General features: G+C 47.4%; 1 protein-coding gene and 1 long non-coding RNA gene across 2 annotated transcripts in view; both read right to left on the bottom strand.

Annotated features, from left to right (window-relative positions):
- Positions 1-26,682, bottom strand: part of TRAPPC12 (trafficking protein particle complex subunit 12) — an 80,794-nt gene that overhangs the window by 25,131 nt on the left and 28,981 nt on the right. The window contains 4 exon segments of the mRNA XM_040622860.1: positions 5,825-5,937; positions 22,528-22,598; positions 22,600-22,637; positions 23,269-23,382. Of these exon segments, the coding sequence (XP_040478794.1) occupies positions 5,825-5,937; positions 22,528-22,598; positions 22,600-22,637; positions 23,269-23,382 (336 nt within the window).
- On the bottom strand, positions 19,215-21,787 carry LOC121100961. The gene is made up of 2 exons (XR_005832743.1): positions 20,520-21,787; positions 19,215-19,942 (listed from the first exon to the last, which is right to left on the bottom strand). It is a non-coding gene; the product is annotated as an uncharacterized LOC121100961 (long non-coding RNA).

Consider the following 26,682-nt stretch of genomic DNA (forward strand, 5'->3'; position numbering starts at 1 on the left):
ACAGGGAGGGAGATCTTGGGTCTTTCTCACTTCAACTGGGACATGACACAGTGAGGGCAGGTGTGTGATTTGGAACACGGACCCCACAGCCAGACAACCTGGGTCAGATCACATGATCACAGACAAGTTAGTCAGCCTCTCTGTGCCTCAGTTCACTCAGCCATAAAGTGGGGTAATAGTTATAGGGTTTGTGTAAGGATTAAATGAGCTAATACATGAAAAATGCTTAGGACCAGCAGCTGGTTCCCAGCGAGCAGGAAGTGCTTGGTAGAAGGTGTACGAGTTCTTTTTTTTTTTTTTTTTTTTTTTTTTAAAAGATTTTATTTATTTATTTGACAGAAATAGAGACAGCCAGCGAGAGAGGGAACACAAGCAGGGGGAGTGGGAGAGGAAGAAGCAGGCTCATACCGGAGGAGCCTGATGTGGGGCTCGATCCCATAACGCCGGGATCACGCCCTGAGCCGAAGGCAGACGCTTAACCGCTGTGCCACTCAGGCGCCCCGAAGGTGTACGAGTTCTGATCAGCACGGGAGTTTTGACCTGCTCCGTTTCCGACCTGGGCCGGTTCGCCGCTCCTTAGGCAACCTGGCGGTCCTCCGCTCCCGGGAGGTCACCATATTGATGCCGAACTTAGTGTGGACACCCAACCATTCACTTATTTATGGAACATAAGAAGTAGGAAGATCGGTAGGAGAAGAAAGGGAAGAAGAAAGGGGGGGTAAACAGAAGAGGGGAACGAACCATGAGAGACTATGGACTCTGGGAGGCAAACTGAGGGCTTCGGGGGTGGGGGAATGGGATAGGCTGGTGATGGGTAGTAAGGAGGGCAGGTATTGCATGGTGCACTGGGTGTTATAAGCAAGTAATGAATCATGGAACTTTACATCAAAAACTAGAGATGTACTGTATGGTGACTAACATAATACAATAAAAAAATATTACTTAAAAAAAAAAAGTGTACGAGTAGCCTAGAGCAGTGGTGGCGAAAGACCTGCCCCCACATCCCACCGGGACCCTGCATCCTGCCCTCAAGGAGCTCAACACTGTAAATGCAGGATGCCTCAGAGCCGGAAAACTGACCTGCAGAACTCCTGTCTCTCTCCCACACTCAAGTCCCTGTAACGCTTGGAATTTCCTCTCAAGTCCATATGGAGGCAAATCAGCTGTGTACAGGGTAGACAATCACTGAGTTCACATTTCTCAGTAACAGGTTATGTGTTTCTTATCTCTGAGAATAATTCTATCTTAACTGTGTTTCAAGGTTCAAGGAGAAAAGTGTTAGAATCTAAAAAAAATGTTGGTTAATGCCCCGTCAACTGATCAGTGAGTAAGAAAGAAAACAGGTTTTCCGTTTGTCTCTGAAGTTCTAGAAACCAGGAGCTGGTACAAGCTCGAGGGTGTAAGGTGCCAGGATGCCTGCTCATGCTTGAGTGAGGTCCACTCTGTGCAGGGAGGAGCCTGCCTACCTCCCGCCTACCTCCCTGCCCCGAGTCCCGAGGACACCACCATCCTGGGAAGACTTCCACAGAACTGCCATCAAGAGGAACCGGAAACGGAGAGGAGGACCTGGACGAATCGAATCTCATTTAAAAGAGAGCAGTAACGCTCCCAACTGCTTGTCGTCACAGTTCGGAAAGCCCTCCGAGACTCGGCTTCACTCAGCCCGCACGGCAGGCCGCGAGGCAGGCAGGAAAGGCACTTTACTTCCATCCTACGGACGAGAAATCTGGGCATCTGCCCGCAGTCTAGCGGCGGAGAGACTCTAAAGCCCCTATTTCCTCGCAATCTCACTAAGTGGATCCCGTCTTCTGTTGACGCAGCTGGGCGCCTTCCCCATCACTGCTACTTCCCAGCAACAGTTCAGAGAGCACTTCTGAGCCTCGCCTGCCTGTGGAGTCAGTATTTTGAATGACAGTTGTCATACAGTATAATTTGCTTTGATTCTGGAACATTTAAACCATTATCTCTGTAAATATTGCTCCAGTGCCTCTGTAAGACACGAGGCAGGTGCCTGCAGTATTTGCAGGATGTGTGAACGGTCTGCAACATTTAAGGACATATGATTTTTACACAAGAGAGTATTTCCCTGCTTTTAATCTGCCAATAATACTAAAGAAGAATTACATGCCAGCAAACTGGACAACCTAGGTGAGATGGATAAATTCCCAGAAACATACACTCCCCCAAGACAGAATAAGGAAGAAATAGCAAATCTGAACAGACCAATTACTAATAATGAAATTGCATCAGTCATCAAAAATCTCCCAACAAACAAAAGTCCAGGATCAGACGGCTTTACAGGTGTTTTCTACCAAATATTTTATGTTATTATTTTTTTTAAAGATTTTATTTATTTATTTGACAGAGAGAGAGAGCCAGCGAGAGAGGGAACACAAGCAGGGGGAGTGGGAGAGGAAGAAGCAGGCTCCCAGCAGAGCAAGGAGCCTGATGTGGGGCTGGATCCCAGGACTCCGGGATCACGCCCTGAGCCGAAGGCAGACGCGTAACGACTGAGCCACCCAGGCGCTCTTCTACCAAACATTTTAAAAAGAGTTAATACCTTGGGGCGCCTGGGTAGCGCAGTCGTTAAAGCGTCTGCCTTCGGCTCAGGGCGTGATCCCGGAGTCCTGGGTCCCGGCCCCACACCAGGCTCCTTGCTCTGCTGGGAGCCTGCTTCTTCCTCTCCCACTCCCCTGCTTGTGTTCCCTCTCTCGCTGGCTGTCTCTCTGTCACATAAATAAATAAAATCTTTTAAAAAAAAAAAAAAGAGAAGAAAAAAAAAAGAGTTAATACCTATCCTTCTCAAACTATTCCATAAAATTGAAGAGAAAGAAACACTTCCAAGTTCATTCTACGAGGCCAGAATTACCCTGATACCAAAATCAGATAAAGACACTAGGGAAAAAAAAAAAAAAAAAGAAATGAAAATCTCAGGCAAACATCCCTGATGAAAAACAGATGAAAATCCTCAACAAAGTCTTAGCGAACTGAATTCAACTATATAATAAAAGGATCATACACCAAGATCAAGTGGGATATAGTCCAGGAATGGAAGGTTGGTTCAATATCCCCAAATCGATCAATGTGATACACCACATTAACAAAATGAGGAATAAAAATCCTATGATATTCCCACAGATGCAGAAAAAGCATCTGACACTGTCCGTTTATGATAAAAACTCTCGACAAAGTGGATACAGAGGGAATGTACCTCAACAGGAGGAAGGCCATATATGACACGTCCATAGCGGACATACTCAATGGTAAAAGACTGAAAGCATTTCCTCTAAGATCAGGAACAAGTTAAAGCTGCCCACTCTTTTATTCAACCTATTATTGGAAGTCCCAGGTGTAGCAATCAGATTAGAAATAAAAGGCATCCCAAATTAGAAAGGAAGTAACACTGTCACTATTCACAGATGACCTGATACCATATACAGAAAACCCTAGAGCATCACCCAAAAACCAGTAGACCCAATACAGGAATTCATTAAAGTTGCAGGACACGCAATCAATGTACAGAAATCTGTTGCATTTGTATACAATAAAAACTATCAGAAAGAGAAATTAAGAAAATAATGCCATGTACAACTACACATCAAAAAGAATAAAATATCTAGGAGTAAATTTAGCCAAGAAGGTGAAAGCCCTGTAATCAGAAAATGGGAAGACAGTGATGAAAGAAACTGAAGATGATGCCAATAAATGGAAAGATATTCTGTGCTGAGGACCGGAAGAGTGTTGTCAGAATACCCAAAGGAGTCTACATATTCAACACGATCCCTGTTCAAACACCAATGGCATTTCTCACAGAGCTAGAACAAACAACCCTACAGTTTGTATAGAAACACAAAAAACCCTGAATAGCCAAAGTAATCCTGAGAAAGAAGAACAAAGCTGCAGGTATCATACTCCCTGATTTCAAACTATACTAGAAGCTATAATAATCAAAACAGTATGGTACTGGCACAAAAACAGACACATAGCCCAATGGAGTAGAACAGAGAGCTGAGAAATAAGCCCATACTTTTATGGTTCATTAATCTATGACAAAGGACACAAGCATATGCAACGGGGAAAAGACAGTCTCTTCAATAAACGTCAGGAAAACTGGACAGCCACAGGCAAAAGAATGAAACCAGACTGCACTTTCTTACACCAGACGGAGAAATGAATTAAAAACAGAAAAGACTTAAATATAAAACCTGAAACCATTACACTCCTAGAATAAAGCATAGGCAGTAAGCTCTCTGACACTGGTTTTAGTGGTATTTTTCTGGATCTGTCTCCTCAGGCAAGAACAACAAAAAAGCAAAAATAAACAAACGGGACTATATCAAACTAAAATGCTTTTGCACAACAACGGAAATCAGCAACAAAATGAAAAGGCAACGTACTGAATACGAGGAAGATATTTGCAAAGGACATATCTGATATCCAAAATATAAAGAGCTCAGAAAACTCAACATAAAAAAACCCAACCAGGCAGAGAGCCTGAAAAGCCAGTTTTCTAAAGAAGACATACGGACGGCCAACGGGCACCTGAACAGGTGCTCCACATGACTAACCACTGTGGAAATGCAGATCAACACCACACGGACGTATCATGTGACGTGCCTCAGAACGGCTAGTACCAGAGATAAGAAACAAGTGCTGGTGAGGATGCAGGGAAAGGGGAACCCTGTGTACTGCTGGGGGAAAGTAAGCTGGAGCAGCCACTCTGGAAAACAATATGGCGGTTCTTCAAAAAATTAAAAATAGAATTACTGTACGATCCAGCAAGTTTACTTCTGGGTATTTATCTGAGGAAAACGAAAACACGAATTCTAAAAGACATATGCACCTCTATGTTCATCACAGGATTATTTACAATAGTCAAGATATGGAAGCACCCTCACTGCCCATCGGTGGACGATTGGATAAAAAAGGTGTGGTACATATATACAATGGAATATTATTCAGCCGTAACAAGTGAAATCTGCCATCTGCAACAACATGGCTGGCTCTACGGGCTATTCTGCTAAGTGAACTAAGTCAAAGACAAATACTGTATGACTTCACCTACATTTGAAATCTTTTTTTTTTTTTTTAAGATTTTATTTATTTATGTGACAGAGAGACAGCCAGCGAGAGAGGGAACACAAGCAGGGGGAGTGGGAGAGGAAGAAGCAGGCTCCCAGCGGAGGAGCCCGATGTGGGACTCGATCCCGGTACGCCGGGATCACGCCCTGAGCCGAAGGCAGACGCTTTAACGACTGAGCCACCCAGGCGCCCCTACATGTGAAATCTAAAAAACAAAATGAACAGAAAACAGAAACAGACTCAGAGACACAGAGAATAAACTGATGGTTGCCAGAGGGAGGGGGATGGATGAGACAGGGGAAGGGGATTAGGAGAAGCAGACCTTCCAGATGTACAGTAAGACACAGGGACGTAACGGACAGCATGGGGAATACAGCCAATAATATTATTACAGCTTTCTATGGTGACGATTTCCTAACGTATAAATACTGAATCGCTCTGTGGTACTCCTGAAACAGATACAGTATCGTATGCCAACTATTCCTCCACAACAACAAAACTAAGGAAGAAGGATTTCAGGCCCCAAGTTTTGCCAAAAAACATGCACTGCCCCCAAAACCATTTTTGTGAGAACAAAGACTCCTGTGGTCATGATGACCCGGGTCACCCTTTCTGGGGGAAGTGGTGATGGCGGTTGCTGGGGTGGGTTGGGTAGGGAGCACTGTGGTGCGCTCCCTCTGAGGGCAGACTCTCCGTCAGGAGGGGAGACGGGCAGAGCGGGTCACCGTGGAGCCGTCATTACCTTGCTGCAGATGGCCTTCACCTTGTGCAGTCTGTCCAGGGACTCCTGCGGATTCCCCAGGTATTGCTGAAGCTCCGCGTGTAAGATCCGCATCGAAAAGGGGACCATGGAGCCTAGAACCAAAGTCAGAGTTGAGTTAGTGTGCTATCACTCAGCACGCTTTCCGACTTCACACACCTGACGGAGGGAACCGCCAACGTCCCAGCAGACAGGATGACAGAATCCCTTCATTTCTTGGTAAAGTATGCAATGGTGTCAATTATAAAATGTATGTTGGTTTTCTCGGTAAAGCCGTATATACATATGTTCTAGACAATTATCAAAGGAGAAAGGTGGATGTCACTAATGTTTCCATAGCTGTGCTTTAACTAGGGACTGCTTCTTCCTCCAATAAAAGAAACCACAAAACACTCATGGATGTTTGAAATATTTTTTTGGTATGACAAGCGGAAGTAGGAGGTTGCTTACGTTGGGGTCCCTAGAAGGAGACCCTGAAAGGAGGCTCTGCAAGCACGTAAGGATGTCGGGGTTGCAGGACCAGGGAAGGAAAGTGAGCGAAGGTGTGTCTCAGGCCCAGGTTCTGAGGCTGGAGCTTAGCCTGATTCGGTGGTGTGCAAGTGCGTGTGCACATGTGTGTGTGCACACGTGTGCATGGCTCTGGCACCAAGGCTCTCTCTCAGAGGTGCCCTAACAGGAGGCAAGGGAGCTAGACTTGAAAACTCCGCCCCCCAGGGAACACTCCATCCGTGTGCTGAGGGGAATGAGGGCAGCTCTCTGAAGAAGGGCTGCACCTGAAATGAACTTATATACCGTGTTTGGATGTGGCTGCATCGTCTCTCAGAATAAGGGAACGTTTTTATTGACGTCATGTCTCTTCTCATAGGATTTGGAATTTGACATATCGCATATACACAAAGTACATAAAAACCATCAAAATTATCAAACAGCCTGCGCTGGTCACACCTGAGATAATGGGTATGAACATGACAACACAGGGCGATCCTGAAGTCAGAAGAGGGCTCTTCGATACAGACTGGAGGCGTCAATGTCTGGATCCAGAATATAGTCTGGAAGATGGTTAGAAAGCTATGTGACACCTGCACGCGACTCGGCCTCTCTGTGCCTCAGTCTGCCTGCCGCCTGACCACTAATCATCAGGGAGAGTTGTCACGCGCCACACCAAGATGGCTTCTCAACGGAGCTGCTTCTTACCTTGAAATGGCAGGATGCTCAGTATTAAAGACAGAAGAAAGCTCTACAGGGAAGTCACAAATAAGGAACGCCACAAAAAGTATGTTCTATGGTGACTGTAAGTCCAGAGAAAAGAAAGGTGACAATTATTGAATTTTAAATGTTTGAATTGAAAGGAGTTGTTTCTGCTCCCTGGAGAGAGGTGTCTCGACCGTGAGCATCACTAGCTATGGGACCGTGGCCTCGGCAGGCCAGGTGTCAGCTGTGTCATCTCCACCCCTTCATATCAAGTAAACAACAGGCGATAATCATTCCCGTGTGGGTCAGAATTCACCTGCAGACAGAGAATGTCTCTAGAACTCCGTAAGTTCTGTAAGATAAGCACAGAAACAAACCTTGTACCTCACGTTCCCAAACCCGATCTGTGAAAGAGCTGAGTGTGTGACGAGGTGGTGGGGAGCTACTTGCTGCTTACACTCGCAAATGCCTGTGTACCAGAGGGAGTTTCTGCATTTAAAAAGACATGCAAAATCATCTGGAACTAAAGGAGAATGAAAGTACAACTTACCAAAATTTGTGAGATGTTCTTTTTTTTTTTTTTTTTTAAAGATTTTATTTACTTATTTGACAGATATAGAGACAGCCAGCGAGAGAGGGAACACAAGCAGGGGGAGTGGGAGAGGAAGAAGCAGGCTCATAGCGGAGGAGCCTGACGTGGGGCTCGATCCCATAACGCCGGGATCACGCCCTGAGCCGAAGGCAGCTGCTTAACCGCTGTGCCACTCAGGCGCCCCTGTGAGATGTTCTAAAAGCAGTGCTAAGAGGGAATTTTACAGCATTATATGAACATATTTGAAGAGAAAGAAAATCTTAAAATCAATCATCTAAGCTTCCGCCTTAGAATACTAGAGAAAGACAATATAGAAGAAAAAGAAAAGAAATAAAAATTAAAGCAGAAATCAATGACATTGAAAACAGGAAATCAACAGAGAACACCAACAAAACTCAAAGTTGGTCTTTTGACAAAATTAGTAAAACTGATAAACATCTAGCCAGGCTAACAAAGAAATAAAAGGGAAGACATGAATTATTAACATTAGAAATAAAAGAGGGGTCATCACTACTGATTACATGGACATTAAAAGGATAATAAAGGAATACTATGAAGAACTCTATGTCCACAAATTTTGAACCTAGAAGAAATGGACCAATTTCTTGAAAGACACAATTTAGTAAAAATCACACAAAGAGGAAGAGAGAATCTGAATAGGCCAGTAAGATACTAAAAATTAAATCAAGAAATAATCACCTTTCAAAATGGAAAGCCCCATGCCTAGATGGTTTCACTGGTAAACTTTACCAAACATTTAAGGAAGAAATGATACCAATTCTCTACACTCTCTTCCAGGAAACAGATGCAGAGCAGATACTTCCTATTTTATTCTAAGAGGCTAGCAGTACCCTAAAACCAAAACTAGACAAAGACGTTACAGGAAAAGAAAACTATAGACCAGTATGGCTCAGGAATGCAGATACAAACATCCTCAACAAAATCAGCAAATCAAATCCAACTAAACTGAATCCAACAAAAAATTAGCAAATCAAACCCAAAGGTATCCAACAAAAATTAGCAAATCCAACAAAAAATTAGCAAATCAAACCCAAAGGTATATAAAAAGAATTATACACCATGACCAAGCGGGGTTTAGTCCAGGTATGAAAGGCTGGTCCAGTACTCAAAAAGCAGTATAACCCATCACATCAAAGAAGCTACGTGAGTCACACGGTGTACCAACAGATGCAGAAAACACATCTGACAAACTATAACACCCACTCATGATAAAAGCTCTCAGCAAAGGAACAGAGAACGTCCTCCACTTGATAAGGAACATCTACAGAAACCTACAGCTGACAACAGCCTTAATGATGAGAAACTAGATGATTTCCCCCAAGACCTTGAATAAGGCAAAGATGTCCTCTTTTTACTGCTCCTACTACACATCATACTAGAAGTCCGCATTAGTGCAGTAAGACCAAAAAAAAAAAAAAAAAAAAGGAAAAAGGTATTTAGATTAGAAAGGAAGAAATAAAACTGTCTTTGCAGATGATAAAATCATCTATGCAGAAAATCCCAAAGAACTGACAAAAAACAAAAACACAAAAAAAATCTTCCTCAAGAAATAAGCAACTAAAGAAACAGGAGACGAGGTTAATCTGGAAGTCAATTGGTTTGACTTACACCAGCAAGGAACAACTGAAATTTGAAATTAAAAACAGAACACCTTTGGGGCGCCTGGGTGGCTCAGTCAGTTAAGCATCCGCCTTTGGCTCAGGTCATGATCTCAGGGTCCTGGAATCCAGCCCCACACTGGGCTCCCTGCTCGGCGGGGAGCCTGCTTCTCCCTCTCTCTCTGCTCCTCCCCCCTTCTCGTGCATTCTCTCTTTCTCTCACAAATAAATAAAATCTTTAAAAAAAAAAGAGTGAAGAAATACTTCTTAAAATAAAAACACAAAAACCACAATATCATTTATATTAACAGCAACATTAATGAAATAGTAAGATATAAATCTGGCAAAATACGTACAAGATCTTTGAGGAAAACCGTAAGGCTCTGGTGAAAGAAAGCAAAAAAGATGTGAATAAATGGAAAGATGCTCCATGTGAACAGACAGGAAGATTCCACATTGCCAAGGTGTCCATTCGCACAACCTGATCTGCAGATCCAAGGCAATCGCAGTCAAAACCCCCATGCTGTTCCGTGGACGCGGACATACTGACTCCCAGGTTTCCGTGGAGCAGCAAAAGATCGCAAATATCTAACGCAACACTGCAGAGATGAGCGAAGTGGGAGAACAGACACCACCCAACTCTACGACTTCCTATAAAGCTGTTGTAACAAAGGCTGACACTAGCAAAAGAACAGAACAAGTACATCCATGGAACAGACCAGAAAGCCCAGAAATAGGCCTCATGAACACAGTCAACTGATCTTTGACAGAGAAGTAAAGGGAAGTCAATGGAGAAAGAGCAGTCCCTTCAGCAAACGATGCTGGGACTACTAGACCGCTATGTGGGGGGAAAGGAAATCAATCTCAACATAGACCTTCCATCCTTCACAAAACTTAAGTCAATATAGGTAACAGACCTAAATATGAAACACAAAACCATGAAAAGTCTAGAACAGAACACAAGAGAAAATCTAAGTGAACTGGGTTTGGTGATAACTTTTTAGACACAAAACCAAAAACATGACCCATAAAAGAAAAAAACTGGACTCATTAAAATTAAAAACTGCCCCGTCAAAGACAATGTCAAGAGAACAAGAAGACAAGCCAAAGCCTGGGAGGAAATACCAGCAAAACACACACCTGAGAAGGGATTTGTGTCTAAAACATACAAAGAACTCTTAAAAATCAACAAGAAAACAACTCAATAAATGGACAAGAGATCTGAACAGGTACCTCGACAAAGGTATCCAGATGATAAAAAAGCATGAAAAATGCTCCCCATCATACATATGTCATCAGGGAGCTGCAAACTGCAAATTAAAACAACAATGCAATAATACTGCTAGAGACCCATTAGAACGGTTAAAATCCAGAAAGTTGACAGCACCAAATGCTGGCGAAGATGTGGAGCAACAGGAACTCCCATTCATCGCTGGTGAGAATGCAAAATGGTGTAACTGTTCTGGAAGACAGCCTCGCAGTTACTTACAAAACTAAATACAGGCTTACCATATAATCCAACAGTACTGCTCCTAGGTATTTACCCAAGTAACTTCGAAATCTATGTCCACGCAAAACCCGGCACAAGAATGTTGACAGCAACTTTATTCGTCATTGCCAAAAACCAGAAGCAGCCAAGATGTCTTTTGATAGATGAATGAATAAATTGTGGTACATCCAGACAACTGAGTATTTTTCAGTACTAAAAAGAAGTGTGCTACCAAACCATGAAAAGACCTGGAGGAATCCTAAATGCACATGGCTACGTAGAAGCAGCAGCCTGAAAAGGCTGCAGATTACGTGATTCTGGCAATAAAACAATCTGCAAGAGGCAAATCTATGAAGCCAGTAAAAAGATCGGTGGTTTCCTGGGGCTGGCGGGGAGGGAAGGACAAGCAGACCGAAGACTGAGGATGTTAAAGGCAGTGAATTCTGAGGGATACGACAGCGGTAGATACACGCCATTATCTGTCTGTCCAGACTCAAAGAATGTACAACAGCAGGAGTGAGTTCCAAAGGACGGATTTTAATAACAATGTACCAACCTATTGTACCAAATGTCCCACACAAATGCAAGATGTTAACAATACAAGATATTAATAAAAACTATGCAGAAAAGGGAGTATACGGAACTCTCTGTACTATCTGTTCCACTTTTCTGTAAACCTGAAAGAATCCTAACAATAAATATTAATTTAAAAAGAGAAGCTCAACTGCACTCAGAATTTAGTGTACAAGAAAAACAGTATCCCCGAATTATTGAAAAGGAAAATGTAATTTTCAATAAGCACTGTTGGGGTATGCAGAAGGCCACATGAAAAAAGACAAGACTAGATCCATTCCTTAAGGAAAAAAAAAAAAAAACAGACTGTTTTGGGGATCTCAAATTGGAATAAAAAAATATTTTTTCTTAGAAATACTAAATATGGTAGCCAGTTATAGTTGAAACAGTAATATTAGTACTCTATTCCAGATACATTCAATAGGCTTTTGTGGGCTGACCTAAGGGCCTAACTAGGTACAGACTGAATTCTATGGAAACTGCTAAGTACCAACGACTTTGCACATGAACTTGTGGGGTGCCACTGGTGAAAACATGCGGTCTGTTCATAGTTAAACCACAGAAAAGTAGTCTGTAGTTTGATGAATGTTACAAAAATGTAATTTTTCTGTATGGTGTAAGTAGCTGCAAAGTTCACAGATTCAAATGAAATACTTTTAGCTGAAAGAGATGAAAGTAAATTAAAATTATTTTAATTGCATAAAGATACGCAGGCAGGTAGAGGAAGATATCAACAGATTGCGGAAAGCAATCAGACACACAAGGTGGGCTCAAAGCTAACAGGAACCCTATGGAATATGGGGAACTACATAGAACCCTGGTTCTCAGAGTGGTCCTTCCCCCAGCTGCAGACTGGGGCCCCACTGGGACCTGCTGCGCCAGAACCCGCCTCTGCCAAGGCCCCAGGGGGCCTGAGTGCATAGGAAAGCTGGAAAAGCCCTCATATGAACCATTACTTCCCTGAGGTGAGTTTAAAGTGTAGGCTTACACTTGACCCCTAGGCTGTCAAGCCACAGTTTATATTTGTCTAAACGTGCCTCAACATGCACAGCCTCGTTCGTTAGGGTCGAATTAGAGCTAGCAGTCAGTGTTACAATACCCATCATACATCGCACGACGGAAGCCTCCCTCCTTAGTCACATGTTGTTCCCTTGCTATCGCCTGCTCTTTCTAGAACAAATACAGGTGTTCAGAGATGAACCGGGGTGAGGGGACGGGAGAGTGCAGAAACCGTGAGTGCGCGTGAGCCCTGCCGGGCACGTCCCGGCATCTGCCCCACGCGCAGAGCCGGCCCGAACACAGGTGACCCGGCCCGAGCAGAGGTGACCCGCGGTCCCCACTCCTCCTGCCCTCCACGTGCGGTTTCATGGCTCCCTTGTTTTGAGTGGGTACAGCAGCTCCTACAGTGGCTTTTCAAGAGGGGAAAAGATAAAATTCACCCATGTCTTCCTTGAACGTGAGGACACGGATAAAATCACAGAACTAATACTAGTGAAGCAAAGTTCTTTTACGTTAAAAAAATGAAGCATGTTATTTTAGAACTACTAATGGTGCCCCCTCGCCCTGATGTGACAGTGAGAGGGAACAACGACACGGAACTCCCGGATCCCTTGCTGTCACTAGGCCGTCTACTCCTCTGTCCACTGCTGCTCCCGTGCAGACAGGATGCGTTTCTGTGGCAGGGAACACACTGCGTCCCCTTGTGCTGATGGTACCTCTCCCTCGCATCAGCCTCCCTCTGGGCACAGTCCGAGGACCTCCGTGTCCCTGCTCGTCTGCACCTGCCAATCCCGAGCCCCTCGCAGCACGTGGCACCACACTGCCAGCAGAGAGCCCCGGGCAGCGTGGCCGCAGGTGACACTCAACATGGCTCCCTGTGATGTGAATCTGGGAGTTTGGACTCAACTCGACAGCTCAGAAGAGAAAGCGAGTGGGTGAAGAAGACCCGTGTGTGGCTTCCTTACTAAGCACGCAGTCTCTACCTAGGACTTTCTTAGAGAGATCTGGAAGCTAGGCCTGGAGAAGTGAAAAAGCCTTCTTCCTCGTCTCTTTGGATACCACTGAAAAGCTCTTGCATAGCTTTAAAAATCAAGAGGAAAGCACACACCTCGCAGCCTCCAGAGAAAGAGAAAAATGGAACAATTCAAGAAGAAAAAAAATTGCCTCTTTCTAGAAAAAAAACGTACTGTTCATAGAGACAAAACCGGAAAAAGCCACAGCTGGAGAAACACTGCGGTGACAAACGTTCACTTAGCAGGTTCAGGGGCCCAGTGCAAGGCCAGGTCTGGACACACAAGCTGAGGGGGGGGACGACCACTGTCCCCAGGGAAACCACTCCCGGTCTTCAACAAAGTGCAGACAACTGCTTTGACGGGACTCGGGTCTTCTCTAACAATGCTACAGACTTAGTTTTGTTTGTTTTAAGGAAAAGCAGATAAAAGCAACTTTACCTGATTCTCTTAGTCTGGCCAGACCAGCCTCCTGTGTCTGACGCTGGGACTCCATGAAACGCTCAAGGCCGAGCAGTGCTGAGCGAGCTTTCACACTAGCCTGAGGCCTCTCTCCTGTAGGGAGAGCGCGCCTGAAATACAGGGCTAGTCAAAGTCTGTAAGGACAAATCATTCCCAGTGGATCTGTTTTTCTGGAAGATTCCCACGTCTAGTCACAACCTGCCTAACTCTAGGTTGGTATAACCATTCTCATTAATCATTTAGAAAACATTAAATGGAAATACTCCTACAAAACTCATTTCCTACGGTCCCCAGCCGTGCAGCGAGCCCACACTGCCAGCACAGAGGCAGAGAGGAATCAGAAATGAAGCAGGCCTCCGTGCTGGGCAGAGAAAACAGAGACAGACGAGCGAAGAAACTCCAGCTTCTCTGTGGAGGAGTGTGCCCTCTCCTTCAGCAGCACGACTCTGCTGCATGGCGCAGACGGTCTGGACCTCCCACTGCTCATCTGCCTGTGTGCTGGGCGGAAGGTGCCCTCTCGGGACAGGGCAGGGTCCTGGGACATGGCCACCCTGCTGTGAGGCCCAGCTTGCGGACACCCAGCAGAGAGCGCCTACCGGGACTGCACGGGCCCTCTGCCCCGCATTCACAGCAAAGGTCAGAGGACCTTTGCCCGGCATTTCTGTCTCACTTCCACGTCATGCAGGGCCCCGTGTGGGGATTACTGCTTTGGCACGTGTTTCCTCGACATCTCCCTCTGCTCTGCGGGTCTCACGTTGTTCTTGATTCTCCAGCAGCCTGAGGAGGAGCCGCCTCGCTGGCGTCTCTCCTCTCATTGCTCGGTTATCGGGACACAGGTCACTGGATGGCTATGTCTGATGAAGAACACATGCTCCTCACCTTTGCCATAAAAACAATCCTCAACAAAACTGCCTGCAACTTCAATACTGCATTTAATAAAAGATTATTTACTTGAGAGAGCCAGCTCGTGAGCACACAAGGAGGGGGAGGGGCAGGGGGGCGAGAAGACTCCCCACTGAACAGAGAGCCCGACGCAGGGCTCGATCCCGGGACCCTGAGATCACGACCTGAGCCGAAGGCAGACGCTTCACCAACTGAGCCACCTGGGTGTCCCAATGCTGCATTTTAAATTAAAAAACCCTACAACCATATGGAGCACATCCTAAAATATCCTAGGTGATTTATTACCTAAACGGGAAATGCAGTGCTGTTCTAGTGCAAGAGGCATGGACCACATGACTCCACGGGAGTCCGGGAGGGCTGCGCGTGCTCCACGTCGGTGACTGCAGCCGTTCTTGTGGAAGACAGGTTCGGGAGAGGCCTCCGACCGGGTGTCCTAACGACAGCAGTGGGACCCCAAATGGTACACTTCCATGTCTATAGGATTTCTTCTAGGAAACACTAGAAATGCCAAAGTTCGTTAAAACAGTGAGCAAGTGAAAAGCAGTAAAATTAACCACCAGCTTGCTCAGGATGAGGAAAATATGCTTCAAATGATAAATGTTCAAGAGCTCTGGCATAAACTGAAAATTTAACCTAAGCAGAAGATATGAACTCTGAGAGGTGAATTAATTTTGTCACAGAAAACATAATAAGGCATTTGAAATGGGCTTAATTAATTCTGAGCTATCGTGTATGGTTATGTGTTGGAAAAAAGTTTCCAAATTGAGATTGGGAACCAAAAATGTGAATCTCACGATTCCGGAGGGAGGGCAGAAAAGGACAAGAAAACAGTGACCGTGCACCTTTCCTTCGGGAGGAGCGGGCAGACGAAGGAAGGGGACAGAGGTTTAGCGTCCAGCTCAGTATGTGCCCCATCAGTTTCAGTTTGACTTGGTGATCCGTAGGGTTATTCCTGAAATACGATTTCATGCGGTATCATTATCAGGAACTCTAAGAACTTCCACTCAGCACACAGACCTGAACTCAGCATTAGAGGTGGCATTTCTTAAACACCACGCTGAGGAGCATCCAAATAGACTTGATTTCCCACCTTTGGCTCCAAAGTTTTCCTCCAGACGCAGAGAAACTCAAGTGAACTCTTTCATGTTGAGAAGTACTTTGACACCCAAACCGCTGTGTAAGTTTTACCCGCCCACTTTCATCGTGGCTCTTTCTTTCGAACAAGAGAATTCCAAACAGCGGATGAAAAAGGTGGTGCTGGGATTGTGGAAAATCTCACTGTCCCACAAGAGGCCGAGTCTGAATGAATGGCTATCCCTCCCATGTCAGGAATGCACATTTCACTGTTCGTGAAGATAAAAGCACAATGAGTATGTGTGACACAAAGCATGAGCCCAAACATAAACCATCAACAGTTGTGGATAATCATGTATTTATACTGATTCATCAATGGTAACAGACGTGCCACACTAAAGCAAGACGTTAATGAAAAGACACAATGAACGACCCAGTTATATTATCCGCAGATACAACTCCCCGTCTACAAGTCTCATGAATACAAACCCTTCAGAGAGAAAAGCAATTTGTTCTAGAGTTAACAATGACAAAATAAATATAATTTAAACAAAAGAAAATTAAAGAGAGGAGGCGATTACAGGCGTACGAAGAACGACTTGAGAGGAAAACTGTGCAGTGTTGGACGGCTTGCTAAAGCCGACAGTCACTGTACAGTTGTCAACACTAAAGACAAACAAAAACAAAAAAATTCTTCATCTTGACCAAAGGCTGGTGCCGGCAACCCCCTTGCCATTTCTTCTTGTTACCTCCACCCCAAAAGGTGGGTGGCAGTGGGCTTCCAGAGGGGGCTGACTGCTCCTGGGGTGTGCAGGGAGGTCAGGGGGTGTCTGTCTACAGGGTCCGAGATCAGGTGGCCGGGGCCCGCGGGGGAACGCTCACGAAGCCAACTGTGCGTCCCGTCTTGTTCCCATTACAGAAAGCTAAGGTGGCAGGGAGCCAGGGGTTCAGGGTACATTCGGGGCACACAGGAGGAATGGTCTGTGACAGCATCTGACACAGAGCCCGGGGAGCTCTGCATGGCCGGCTCGGCCCTCCGAAGCTCCAGGCGCAGGGCACATGAGATGCTATACATGCCCTCTTCTACTAATCCTCCTCGTACAGCTACTTCCACGCCCACACGGTGGTCACAGCAACGGTGCACAGGAGCTCAGAGAGAATATTCCAGAAAGCTGCACGGCAGGTGTCAGCTGTTCCAGCCTGCCGGCCCAGGTCCCACGACAACAGCACGATCAGTCTGCACTTACTACTTCTGACATAACAACACGTGGAAGCAAGGGGAGGACACTCCACGTATGTGAGACGCTGCACACAAAAAGGTTACGTTGGTATGTCGTAATTACAATATCTTTCTAGGGTTAGAAATAATAATCCCAGAACAGCAGAAGATATTTGCAAGATTCATAAAACACAAATGATTAAATGCTCAAAATATGTGAAGAGCTGCAACAGATCAGTAACAAAAGATAACCCGATAGGAACACAGGCGAAGATCCTGGGAGAGAGCCCTGGAGAGGAGACGCCCACAGCTGCTTCCACGTACAAAAGGCATTTCATTCAGAAGCATGAAGTTAAAACGTGAGGTTAGAATTTCAGACCCACCAGACAGAAGTCAGAGCAATAATGATTAACAGGTGGGGAAACAACTTTATTTTTTTTAAAAGATTTTATTTATTTATTTGACAGAGAGAGAGCCAGCCAGCGAGAGAGGGAACACAAGCAGGGGGAGTGGGAGAGGAAGAAGCAGGCTCCCAGCGGAGGAGCCCGATGCGGGGCTCGATCCCAGGACCCTGGGATCATGCCTGAGCCGAAGGCAGACGCTTAACGACTGAGCCACCCAGGCGCCCCGAAACAACAACTTTAAGGAATTGGGAGTGTGAATTACTGTAGCTGCTCTGGAAAGCCAACTGACTATTTCTTATACAACTGAAAATACAGGGGCGCCTGGGGGGCTCTGTCGGTGAAGCGTCTGCGTGCGGCTCAGGTCATGATCTCAGGGTCCTGGGATCGAGCCCCATGTCGGGCTCCCTGCTCCGCGGGGAGTCTGCTCCCCCTCCCTCTGCCTGCTGCTCCCCCTGCTCATGCTCTCTCTGTCAAATAAATGAAATCTTAAAAAATAAAATAAAATCGAAAACACAAACACTATGCAGCCAGGAAGAGGCACTTCTAATGTGCACCTTCGAGAAATGCAAGAATGCACGCACCAGATACTTCCGTCTGTGTATGCGCACGTGTGCATGCAGCGGAGTGTGAAAACATGACCCGTGAGCACACACGACACACACGTGGGAGTGACTCCTCTGGGAGGGGGTGGAGCTGGGGCACTTGGAAGGCCACGTCCGTAATGCGTACTTGAGTTTATTACAAAAATGGCTTAAGTAAATGTGGAAAAAAATGTTAATATTTATTAATTATTTGAGTATTTAATACAATTCTTTCTTGTGTTTAAGAGATGTTCAATTAAAAGAAATATTCAACTGGGGTCAAGTGAAGAGTAGAGAGGACTCAAGCAGGGGGCATCCCCAGACTGGGTTTCCCAGGGACAGAGTACATGAGACCAGGGGTGAACAGGAAGCGAGTAACACAGGAAAACCAAACATGCCCACCCACACAAACCAATCCCTGTGCCCGAGGGACGTTCGGTTCCTGTGAGGCAACAATGGCACCCCCCAGTAGTTAGAGAGGACCCTACTGAACAGAGTTAAATTCACAGGTAGCGGACTACTGTCTCAAAATCAGAGCGCTACGAGAAAGAACCTTATGATACGCTTATCTTTCTTTTTCTCTGCCCCAGACAGAGGCCGCATGGTGTCACCATAGAGCTCAGTTTTCCTTCTTGTTTTGACATCTTCTACCCTCACCACCAGCACTGATCTTTGGAGTTTCCCGCACCCAGTGACGAGGACAGGGAGAGCTCGGTGGCCAAGTGTGACCCTAAGGTGTCAAATGTGCTCACGACCCACCGCTTTGCTGCTAAATATGGAATCTGAGCTCAAACAACCGTGTCTCACGGCACTGTCGAAGTGTAAGCAAGGGCCTGATGCAAGCAGCTCCTAACCCAGCATCTGGGGCCCTGAGGGACAGCGACTGACGGACAGCCTCCGAAGGGGGGAAGCAGTAAGGGCAGTGGAGGAGCAGAGGACAGAGACCCCCAGACAGGGTCGAGTCGGGGGCACTCAACGCTCTTTTTCCTTTTGAGCAAGAGGGAGAATTCAAACCGATTAAAAGACAGTGCTGAGGTTCTGGAAACACACAGACTCCACCCTTGAGACAGGCAGAAATCAACTATGAAATTGCTAGACATGTATCAGACCACAATACTCTTCCTTTCTTGGATGAAAATTTAAAAAACAAAACACAGCACTTCATGGTTTTTACTCATGACTCATTACATGTTTTGCTATGAATATTCTGAATGGATAAAAATTATGCCGGATATTTAAATAAAATATATTAAAGCTCATTCATAAAAGTTATTTATTTGTTTATATTGTTATAGTCTCCTCTTTAAAGCACATCTTAATGACTTGCTTTGCTTACATACTACAAGCTAAAATGAATGAATCAAAATCTTACATTTATGCTTGTTACATCACAAAATGAGAAGAAAAATTAGTAAACATTCAGCGTATCACTGTGGATGAATGTTAACACACTGTAGCTAAACTGTATGTATGATTTATGTCTATTTCATAATTTAAATTAGGTGCTTAATGATGCATGGCTACTATCTTCTCTCTATCCGTATCCCAGTGCAATTTCAGGCGGAATTCAGAGGCGTGCTTTCTTGTCTGTGTATCTTTGGGAATATATGTCCTCAAAACTGAGGTAGGGATGACAAGCAGTGCCACACCTGACCCTGAAATCTCATGCCTCATTTCACAGGAAGCTCGGTACCACCTCCACCCAGGCACACTCCTGAAAGCCGGGTGAAAAGCGGCAGAGTCTCCAGGACTCCAGGACACAGGAAGCATTTCCAAACAGGGCCTGCTGGCTGGGGCCATGTGCACACAGGAGAGGGCTGGGAGTAGCACTTAGAGGCCCGTGGTACATCCAGAAGCAGCGGATGGATACACAGTCATTTTGAGTCTACAATTCGCACGGACCTCAGCAGGAACAGAAATCGGAGCGTGTGTGAAGTGGTGTCCTTTAGGGAACCCAGGAGTTCGGAGCTACTGAGAGATGGGCCTGTGGACCCAAGGTTGAGTTTTGTCAGCTGCAGACAAGACACCTATGGACCCCAGCTGCCAACCCCCACAGCCACCTCCTGGCCGGCAGCATGACCGTGCCACAGGGGCGGGGCTGCTGGCCGAGCTCCGGCTGCAGTCAGGTGGGGTGGCAAGAAACATCTCTTTCGTGCTGAAGGGAAACACAGCTGTTCTTCATAAGAAGTATGAGAATATCCTGTCCTTTTTTTTTTTTTTAAAGATTTTATTTATCATTTGCCAGAGAGAGAGCATGGGAGAGCGAGCAAGAGCACAAACGGGGAGCAGCAGGCAGAGGGAGAGGCAGGCTGCCCACTGAGCAAGGAGCCCAATGTGGGGCTCGATCCCAGGACCCTGGGACCATGACCTGAGCCGAAGGCAGATGCTTCACTGACTGAGCCACCCAGGTGTCCCCTATTCTGTCCTGTCTTGATTACCAAAGCCACCAGGCATAATTTATCGAGCAGAAATGTGCCCAAACGTCCCCCTTGGGCGCTGCCCTTAACCCCTCTTTGGGCACCTTTCCATCAGAGCTATCAGAAGTGGCTACAGAGACTCACCTCCTTCTGGGGTGCAAGTCTGCTCTTCACCTTCCAGGGAACGGAGGGAGCTCAATGGCTGGAATGTGCAGACGAGAAAGGAAATGGTTCGTTTGCAAGCTACAGAAGTAACCCCCGAGCGACCAGGAGAAGGCTGCACCCTCCGAAGACCGTGCTCTGAATTTCCAGTGCACAGGAAGATGTGGAGCTCACCCACAGCCAGAGACCCCCACCCCGAGGCTTCCTGGAGCTGGAGCTCAGGAGGAGACGTGCTCAGTGTCCTGGCTGGGCCTGCTGTGGTGGCAGCACGGACGGGGAGCGGGCCTGGGCAGCCTGACCCACTTCTTCCACCTGGGTCAACACTGGGTAGCTGGGCTGTCCTTCCCAACACCGCTCCTGGCGGCTCCCGGCTTCCGTCCGTCCCCGCCCTGGACCCGACAGGCCACAGGCTGGGAAGAAGTTGTCCAAGTTCGGGAGTGGGGCCTGCTGTCGTCGTCCCTGACTCTGAGTCCACTCAGCCCAGCTGCTTCACTTCCACTCCATCGAGCCAACCGCTCTGATTTCCGCCCAGCTTTAGGTACTAAAACCCACCTTTTCCATTCATTTCTCTTTTTTTAGGAGTAACTTTTCTAAGTCAGAAGGAAAAAACAGGACTAATAACACTAGTGAGGCCAAAAGGTACGAACACACCCTGTGCTAGAAACCTCCTTCAGGTCTGGGCAGACCCGGTCACGCGGTCTGGCTCCTGTCAGCCCCATGTGGAGGGTAACTGCGATAAAGGAGAAAGGCTGCTCCCTCCCTGTGTCCCCTCCACAGAAATGGGATCTGCATTTTAAGGAAAAACAACACAAAAAGAAGCTGAGGAATGTGTTTTGCTTCTAGTGTTCTCAGGTCATGTATTTATCTGCTACTCATGTTAGCCAAGTGAGACGCTAAGGTAAGTTCCTGACCGTTCGGTGACCATCATCATCAGGCCTCTGTACTCTGGTGCCATTACTCCATCTCCTCCCTGCCTCAGACTCTGCTTCCTGACAACCAGAACCATCCTTTGTCATTCCACGGTTACATCCCACAAAGCTGACCAGCCGCTTACAGAGGATGGCACTAACCCACAGCGTGTTCCTGACAAACTGAGAACAGAATACGACAAAGAGCCAACACTGTCATCACTAAGTGTCAGCCCCTGTTCCCAGCAACCTGCATGCGTGACCTCGCTTGATCTTCACGACCCCTGAGAAACAATCAGCCCTGCTGTCCTGGTAAGGATGCCGGGACACAGAGACGCCGAATCACTTGCCCAGGCTCCATGCGACGGAGCGGACGGCCAGATGGCGGAGCCCCGGCCTTCTGGAACCTCTCGGAAGAAGTGCTCCCGAAGCCGTCTGACGCTCAACAGGACCATGCGACGGGTTTCCACAGACCTAGAAGGTTCTCCACCGAGAAACATTCGCTCCACCGCAAGGCTGCTTGTGCCCCGGAAGGCTCTCCTTCCTCTGCGCCCCCTTCCCCAATCCTTACTGCCTTGCTCTCTGACGGCTACCCTGTGCTGCAGCCCAGCGTCTTCCAGATGATGGCTGGGACCCGCTGGGGGACTGCAACCGGATTTTTAAGTAAATTAAATCGGGACAGAGACCAGTAGACAATGGCATGAAGTACTGCTGCAAGAATGTTTTGTTTTGTTTCTCTGTATCTGCAGTAGAGGTCATGATATAAGATTATTGTTTACACAGCAGCACAAAAAGTCTGGATAAACACCACCCCCCAGGTCTAACACCAAGCCTCACCGCTGTCCCCCAGCAGGCGCCTGAGACAGGGCTGTCAGAGAGTGAACGGCTGGCGGTGGGGACGTCCGGGGAAGCGTGTTTGGAAATCAGAGAGAGGTGGTTCTGTAAGTCAGGGCTCACTGCTAGGCTACTCACTTGATTCTTCCAGACTGGATACATTAGGAAAATCGAGGATGCTGACACTGTGTGAAGAAAAGCGAAGCAAAATACATGCAAAGGCATAACTATGACCAGCACTGCCTTACCCCTTCGGCCAGGGTATACGTGAGGGTAGTACTCGTAATAGAGATCAGGCTGGTCTAGATTTCCAAAGGGCTCCCAGCTTCACCAGCAGTGCCAGCCTCACAAACCAAAGCTAAAACACAAAATACAATGGAAACAATAGATTACCTATGTATGTCAAGTTCAGAAATTCCTACTCCCTATTAATTTGGTACAGAGCTTGACTTCCAGTATATTAAAACAAAGCCTACACTCTGTTTCTTAGCAAATTTGCCTAATTACACGTTTATAAAAATTACTCTTGAGCTTAATAAAAATGATGTAAATGATTTTGTCTGATTCGGCTTAATCCACCAATCCTTGTTGAGCAGGAGAATGGAATCCAGAGGGTTCGGGCACTGAGTGTGAAGGGAGGAAAAGGAGGGAAGAGGAGGAGGGAGAGGAGGGAGGGCAGGGAGGGCAGGGCTGGGTGTGGATGGCAGGCACTGAAGGGTACGGAATCGCCATTGGAGGGGGCAGAGGGGAAGCACAGAGACGACAGTGTGATGTGGGTGAGCAGTCAGCTCCGAGGGGTGAGAGGGGCCAGAGGAGCCTCTGGGTGCAGAGGCAGAGCGGGCATCAGGAAGGAAGACTAGAACAAACTTTTGTTGACATTAAATTTGGGCTAAGGAAAACCGATTTTTTGCTCTCACATTGTTCTCAGTGGCATGAAAGGTCACATCCCTTCCGTGTCCCCACATTATGACCAACCAAAGGGGCTGTACCTGCAACGAGTCTGCCGTGTGGCTGGTGGGCAGCCCGCTCTTGCCGTAGCCTTGGCCATGGGCGGTGAGAAGGCGCCCGCACAGGTCAACTGCTGCCCTCCAGTTTTTGCAGCTCTGTAAGACACAGCGGGGCGCGTCACCAAAAGCACAGCCACTCCCACATGCAGCGCCAGCCACCCCCGGGGATGATGGCGGCAAGGCCACACACCTGCTGGTACCGAGAGGACGGCCACCTGTCAACACTGTGTGTGTTATCAGGCAAGAAGGGCGCCAAGCATGAGATGCAGCTTGAGACAAGCAAATCCTAAAAACACCAAAATTTAAAAACTGATAGAACACAGGGGAGAATTCTTTTTTAAAATTTATTTTATTTAAATTCAATTAATGAACATGTCATATACTGCTTGTTTCAGAGGTGGAGGTCAGGGACTCGTCGGTTGTATATAACACCCAGTGCTCATTCCACCAGCTCTTGTTGGAAAGCTCCCCCACCCCAGACTGCTTCCCTTTTTCAGCCAAGTAACTTTATTTTGCAATTTTCATAAATTTAAAATCAATAATTTAATTTTCTGCTCTGTGCCAGATGTATTTCTTTGTATCTGTAAGAGCTACGTTTGACCATAAAGTCAGCGGTGTTGCATGCCTGACATAGTCCTGTTTCACCACCATGAAAACAGACTTGCGGGACTTGCTCTGTTTATCCTTTGCCCTGATGCAACAGACAGGAGGGCCCCTGGGGAAGTGCAGAGGCAATACCTCTGAGAGGACGTTGCAGCGCTCTAGGAGGCGAGAAGTAGAGGAGAGGGAGCTCGCTGCCCCCTCGCTACCCCCTCAGCACACCGGGCATCAAGGCCCTTTGCACGCCGCAGACGCGCCCATTCACATGTGTGGCCAACAAACAAGCAGACCACGCCAGGCTCTGGGATGAACACACATCCATGCGTGCACTCATCTCACGATCTAGCAAGGAAGGCAGATATGAAACAACTTCCATTTTCAAAGATGAGTGAAATAGTTTTGTGTGCACTCACAATGCTTTCTGAACAGGAAGCTACGGGAGCACATCACCTGGTGGCCAGACTTAAGCCCACGGAATGGAAAGCTACCAGAGCCCAGACGTGAAGGAGGAACAGTGGGGTCAAGAAGGGGCAGGACCCTCCAGGCCGAGGGGGAGCTGCATGAGCAAATCCGTAGATGCCTCAGAAGACTCCGTGTGCACGAGGGATGGCAATCAATCAGGTGCCCAGCACACGGCAGTGAGAGGGCAGGTGTGAGGATAAGAATGGGGATGTCAGCAAGGAAGGCCTCAGGTCACGAGAGATTCAGACTCTTTCTGAGGGGCTGGGGAGCCACAGAAGGGCTCTGGGCAAGGGAACCACACGGTCCTGTTTAACAGACACTGGAGCACGCTGCCCACCTCTCTTAGGTACTAACCCAGCCATGCACTGCTCCTGTTGGCACTCTGCACCTGCCAGGAAAATCCTAAGTTGGGATGAGGACCCAGAGAACATGGGTCCTGCTGCAGAGGGGCCTGTGAGTGGGGACCGATTCCCGCTTCTCCTGACAGCAGCCCTGTAGGCGCCTCGAGGGGAATTCCTGGGGGCGTGAGCCAAAATAGGGGTTTTGACATCTGGAAAATCATCCTAAGTGTGGCTATGTATATTCTTGAACTGCAAACATGAAAAAGTGAGAGGGATAGTTATTCTGCCGAGACTGAACCAATTCAATGTATATATCTAAGCAGATCCTGTATGCAGGGGCAATTAATTATTGCTCTTTTCCCAACTGCCTATGTCACACATGCTGGTGTCAGTAGACCTGAACAGAGTGCTCAGGGTGGTCTTCCCAGGGAATGACTCCAGCTGAGGATGAGTAAGAGACCCCAGTGAAGAGGGCAGGAGGGGAGCTCCGGTGGGCAAAGGCCTGGTGTAGTGGGCCACGGGCATGCAGTGAGGACAAGGGGCAGGTAGGGGTGGGCACTGCAGGTGTGGACAAAAGGCAGGGAAAGCCAGGCCAGCCCCTGCAGACTTCCAAAAGCATGGGAAACGTGTCCTGCTCACACTGTAGAAACATCAGCCCCCCTCCCCATGAGGAGGCATGAATCGCAGGGGCTGAGCAGCTGTCAGGCAAGCAGTCGTCCAGGATTGGCACTGGTGGTTTGTGTGTGGCCCGCAGACTGAATCCACCCAGCTACATGTCTGCACACAGTTCTGGAGCCCAGCCTTGTTCCTGCGCCTGTCTGCGGCTGGTTCTGTGATCCCACAAGGGAGGTGGGCAGTTATCCCAGAGTTAAGTAGCTGCCCCGAGACTGAGCAGCCCCGAGCCCAACACACTCCCATGAGCGTCCCAGGCCTGGCCAGTGCCACTTCTGGGGAGACTGTGGACAACATCCCGTTGGTGGCTTATGATGTGTCCTCAACGAGAAAGGGTGAGAAACAGAAACCTCTATAGCAACTTAACAGGGTATTTGATGTCAAATTCAATAATAACAAAAAGTGGGCTTGTACTTGGTACACGTTTTTCATATTATTAATTTAGATTGAATTTTACAGAAGTTTCAGTCTGCCAAAGATTGAACAGTTAAAGGAAAACATCTGTCCCTTCCATGTCAAGCTTGAAAAGCATGGCTGCAGCTCACCGGTATCCATGAGGGCGGGGTGGGGTGCAGACACGGCAAAGGGACAAGGCCGGTGACAACCTGACGGGGGGGAGCATGGGCAGCAAGGCTGCAGGATGGTTCTGAGAGTGTGACATGGAGCCAGATGGCAGCAGTGGTAGTGCCAATCTCAGAGACAGGGAAGGCTGGAAAGGGTCAGAGCTCGGCATCTGAAATCTGATTCCAACAACGTTGAATTTCAGGGGCCTTTGAGACGTCCAAGAGGAAAAGAAAAAGCAGCAGCTGCCGTGTGGGTCTGATGTTTGGGAGAGAGGCGTGCCTTGGGGCAGTGTGGGGGGATCTGCATGGCGAGGGTGTGGGTGAGATGGGAGTCAGACCCTGAGGACGTGCAACATGGGTGGCCAGGGAGGGGCAGGACCAAGTGTGGGGGAAGGGTGTGTGGAGCAGGGAGGGGACAGTGCTCAGGGCTGCTGAGGAGGCAGGCACAGGGACACCAGAATCGTAGGCAGCTGAGAGTTGGTATGATGGGGAGACAGGATGGGAAGTCAGACTGAATGGAACATGTGGAAAATGAGGAGGGGACTCGTGAGCCAGGTGACCCTTTGAAGTCTGAGGGGGGGGGGAGAACAGGTACTTCTTCTGTGCCTGCTTTTAACCAAATGTTCCCGTGTGTGAGAAAGCAAGAGAAGGATCTCGTTGGAGAAAGGCTGACTGCATGTTAGAAAGAAAGGATAATCAATAGCACGAGGTCCCAGGAGTGAGGGAAGGATTCTGGCATTGGCGGGGGGGGGGGGGGG

Source organism: Ursus maritimus, unplaced genomic scaffold (assembly GCF_017311325.1).
Source record: "Ursus maritimus isolate PB19 unplaced genomic scaffold, ASM1731132v1 scaffold_6, whole genome shotgun sequence".
NCBI lineage: Eukaryota > Metazoa > Chordata > Mammalia > Carnivora > Ursidae > Ursus > Ursus maritimus.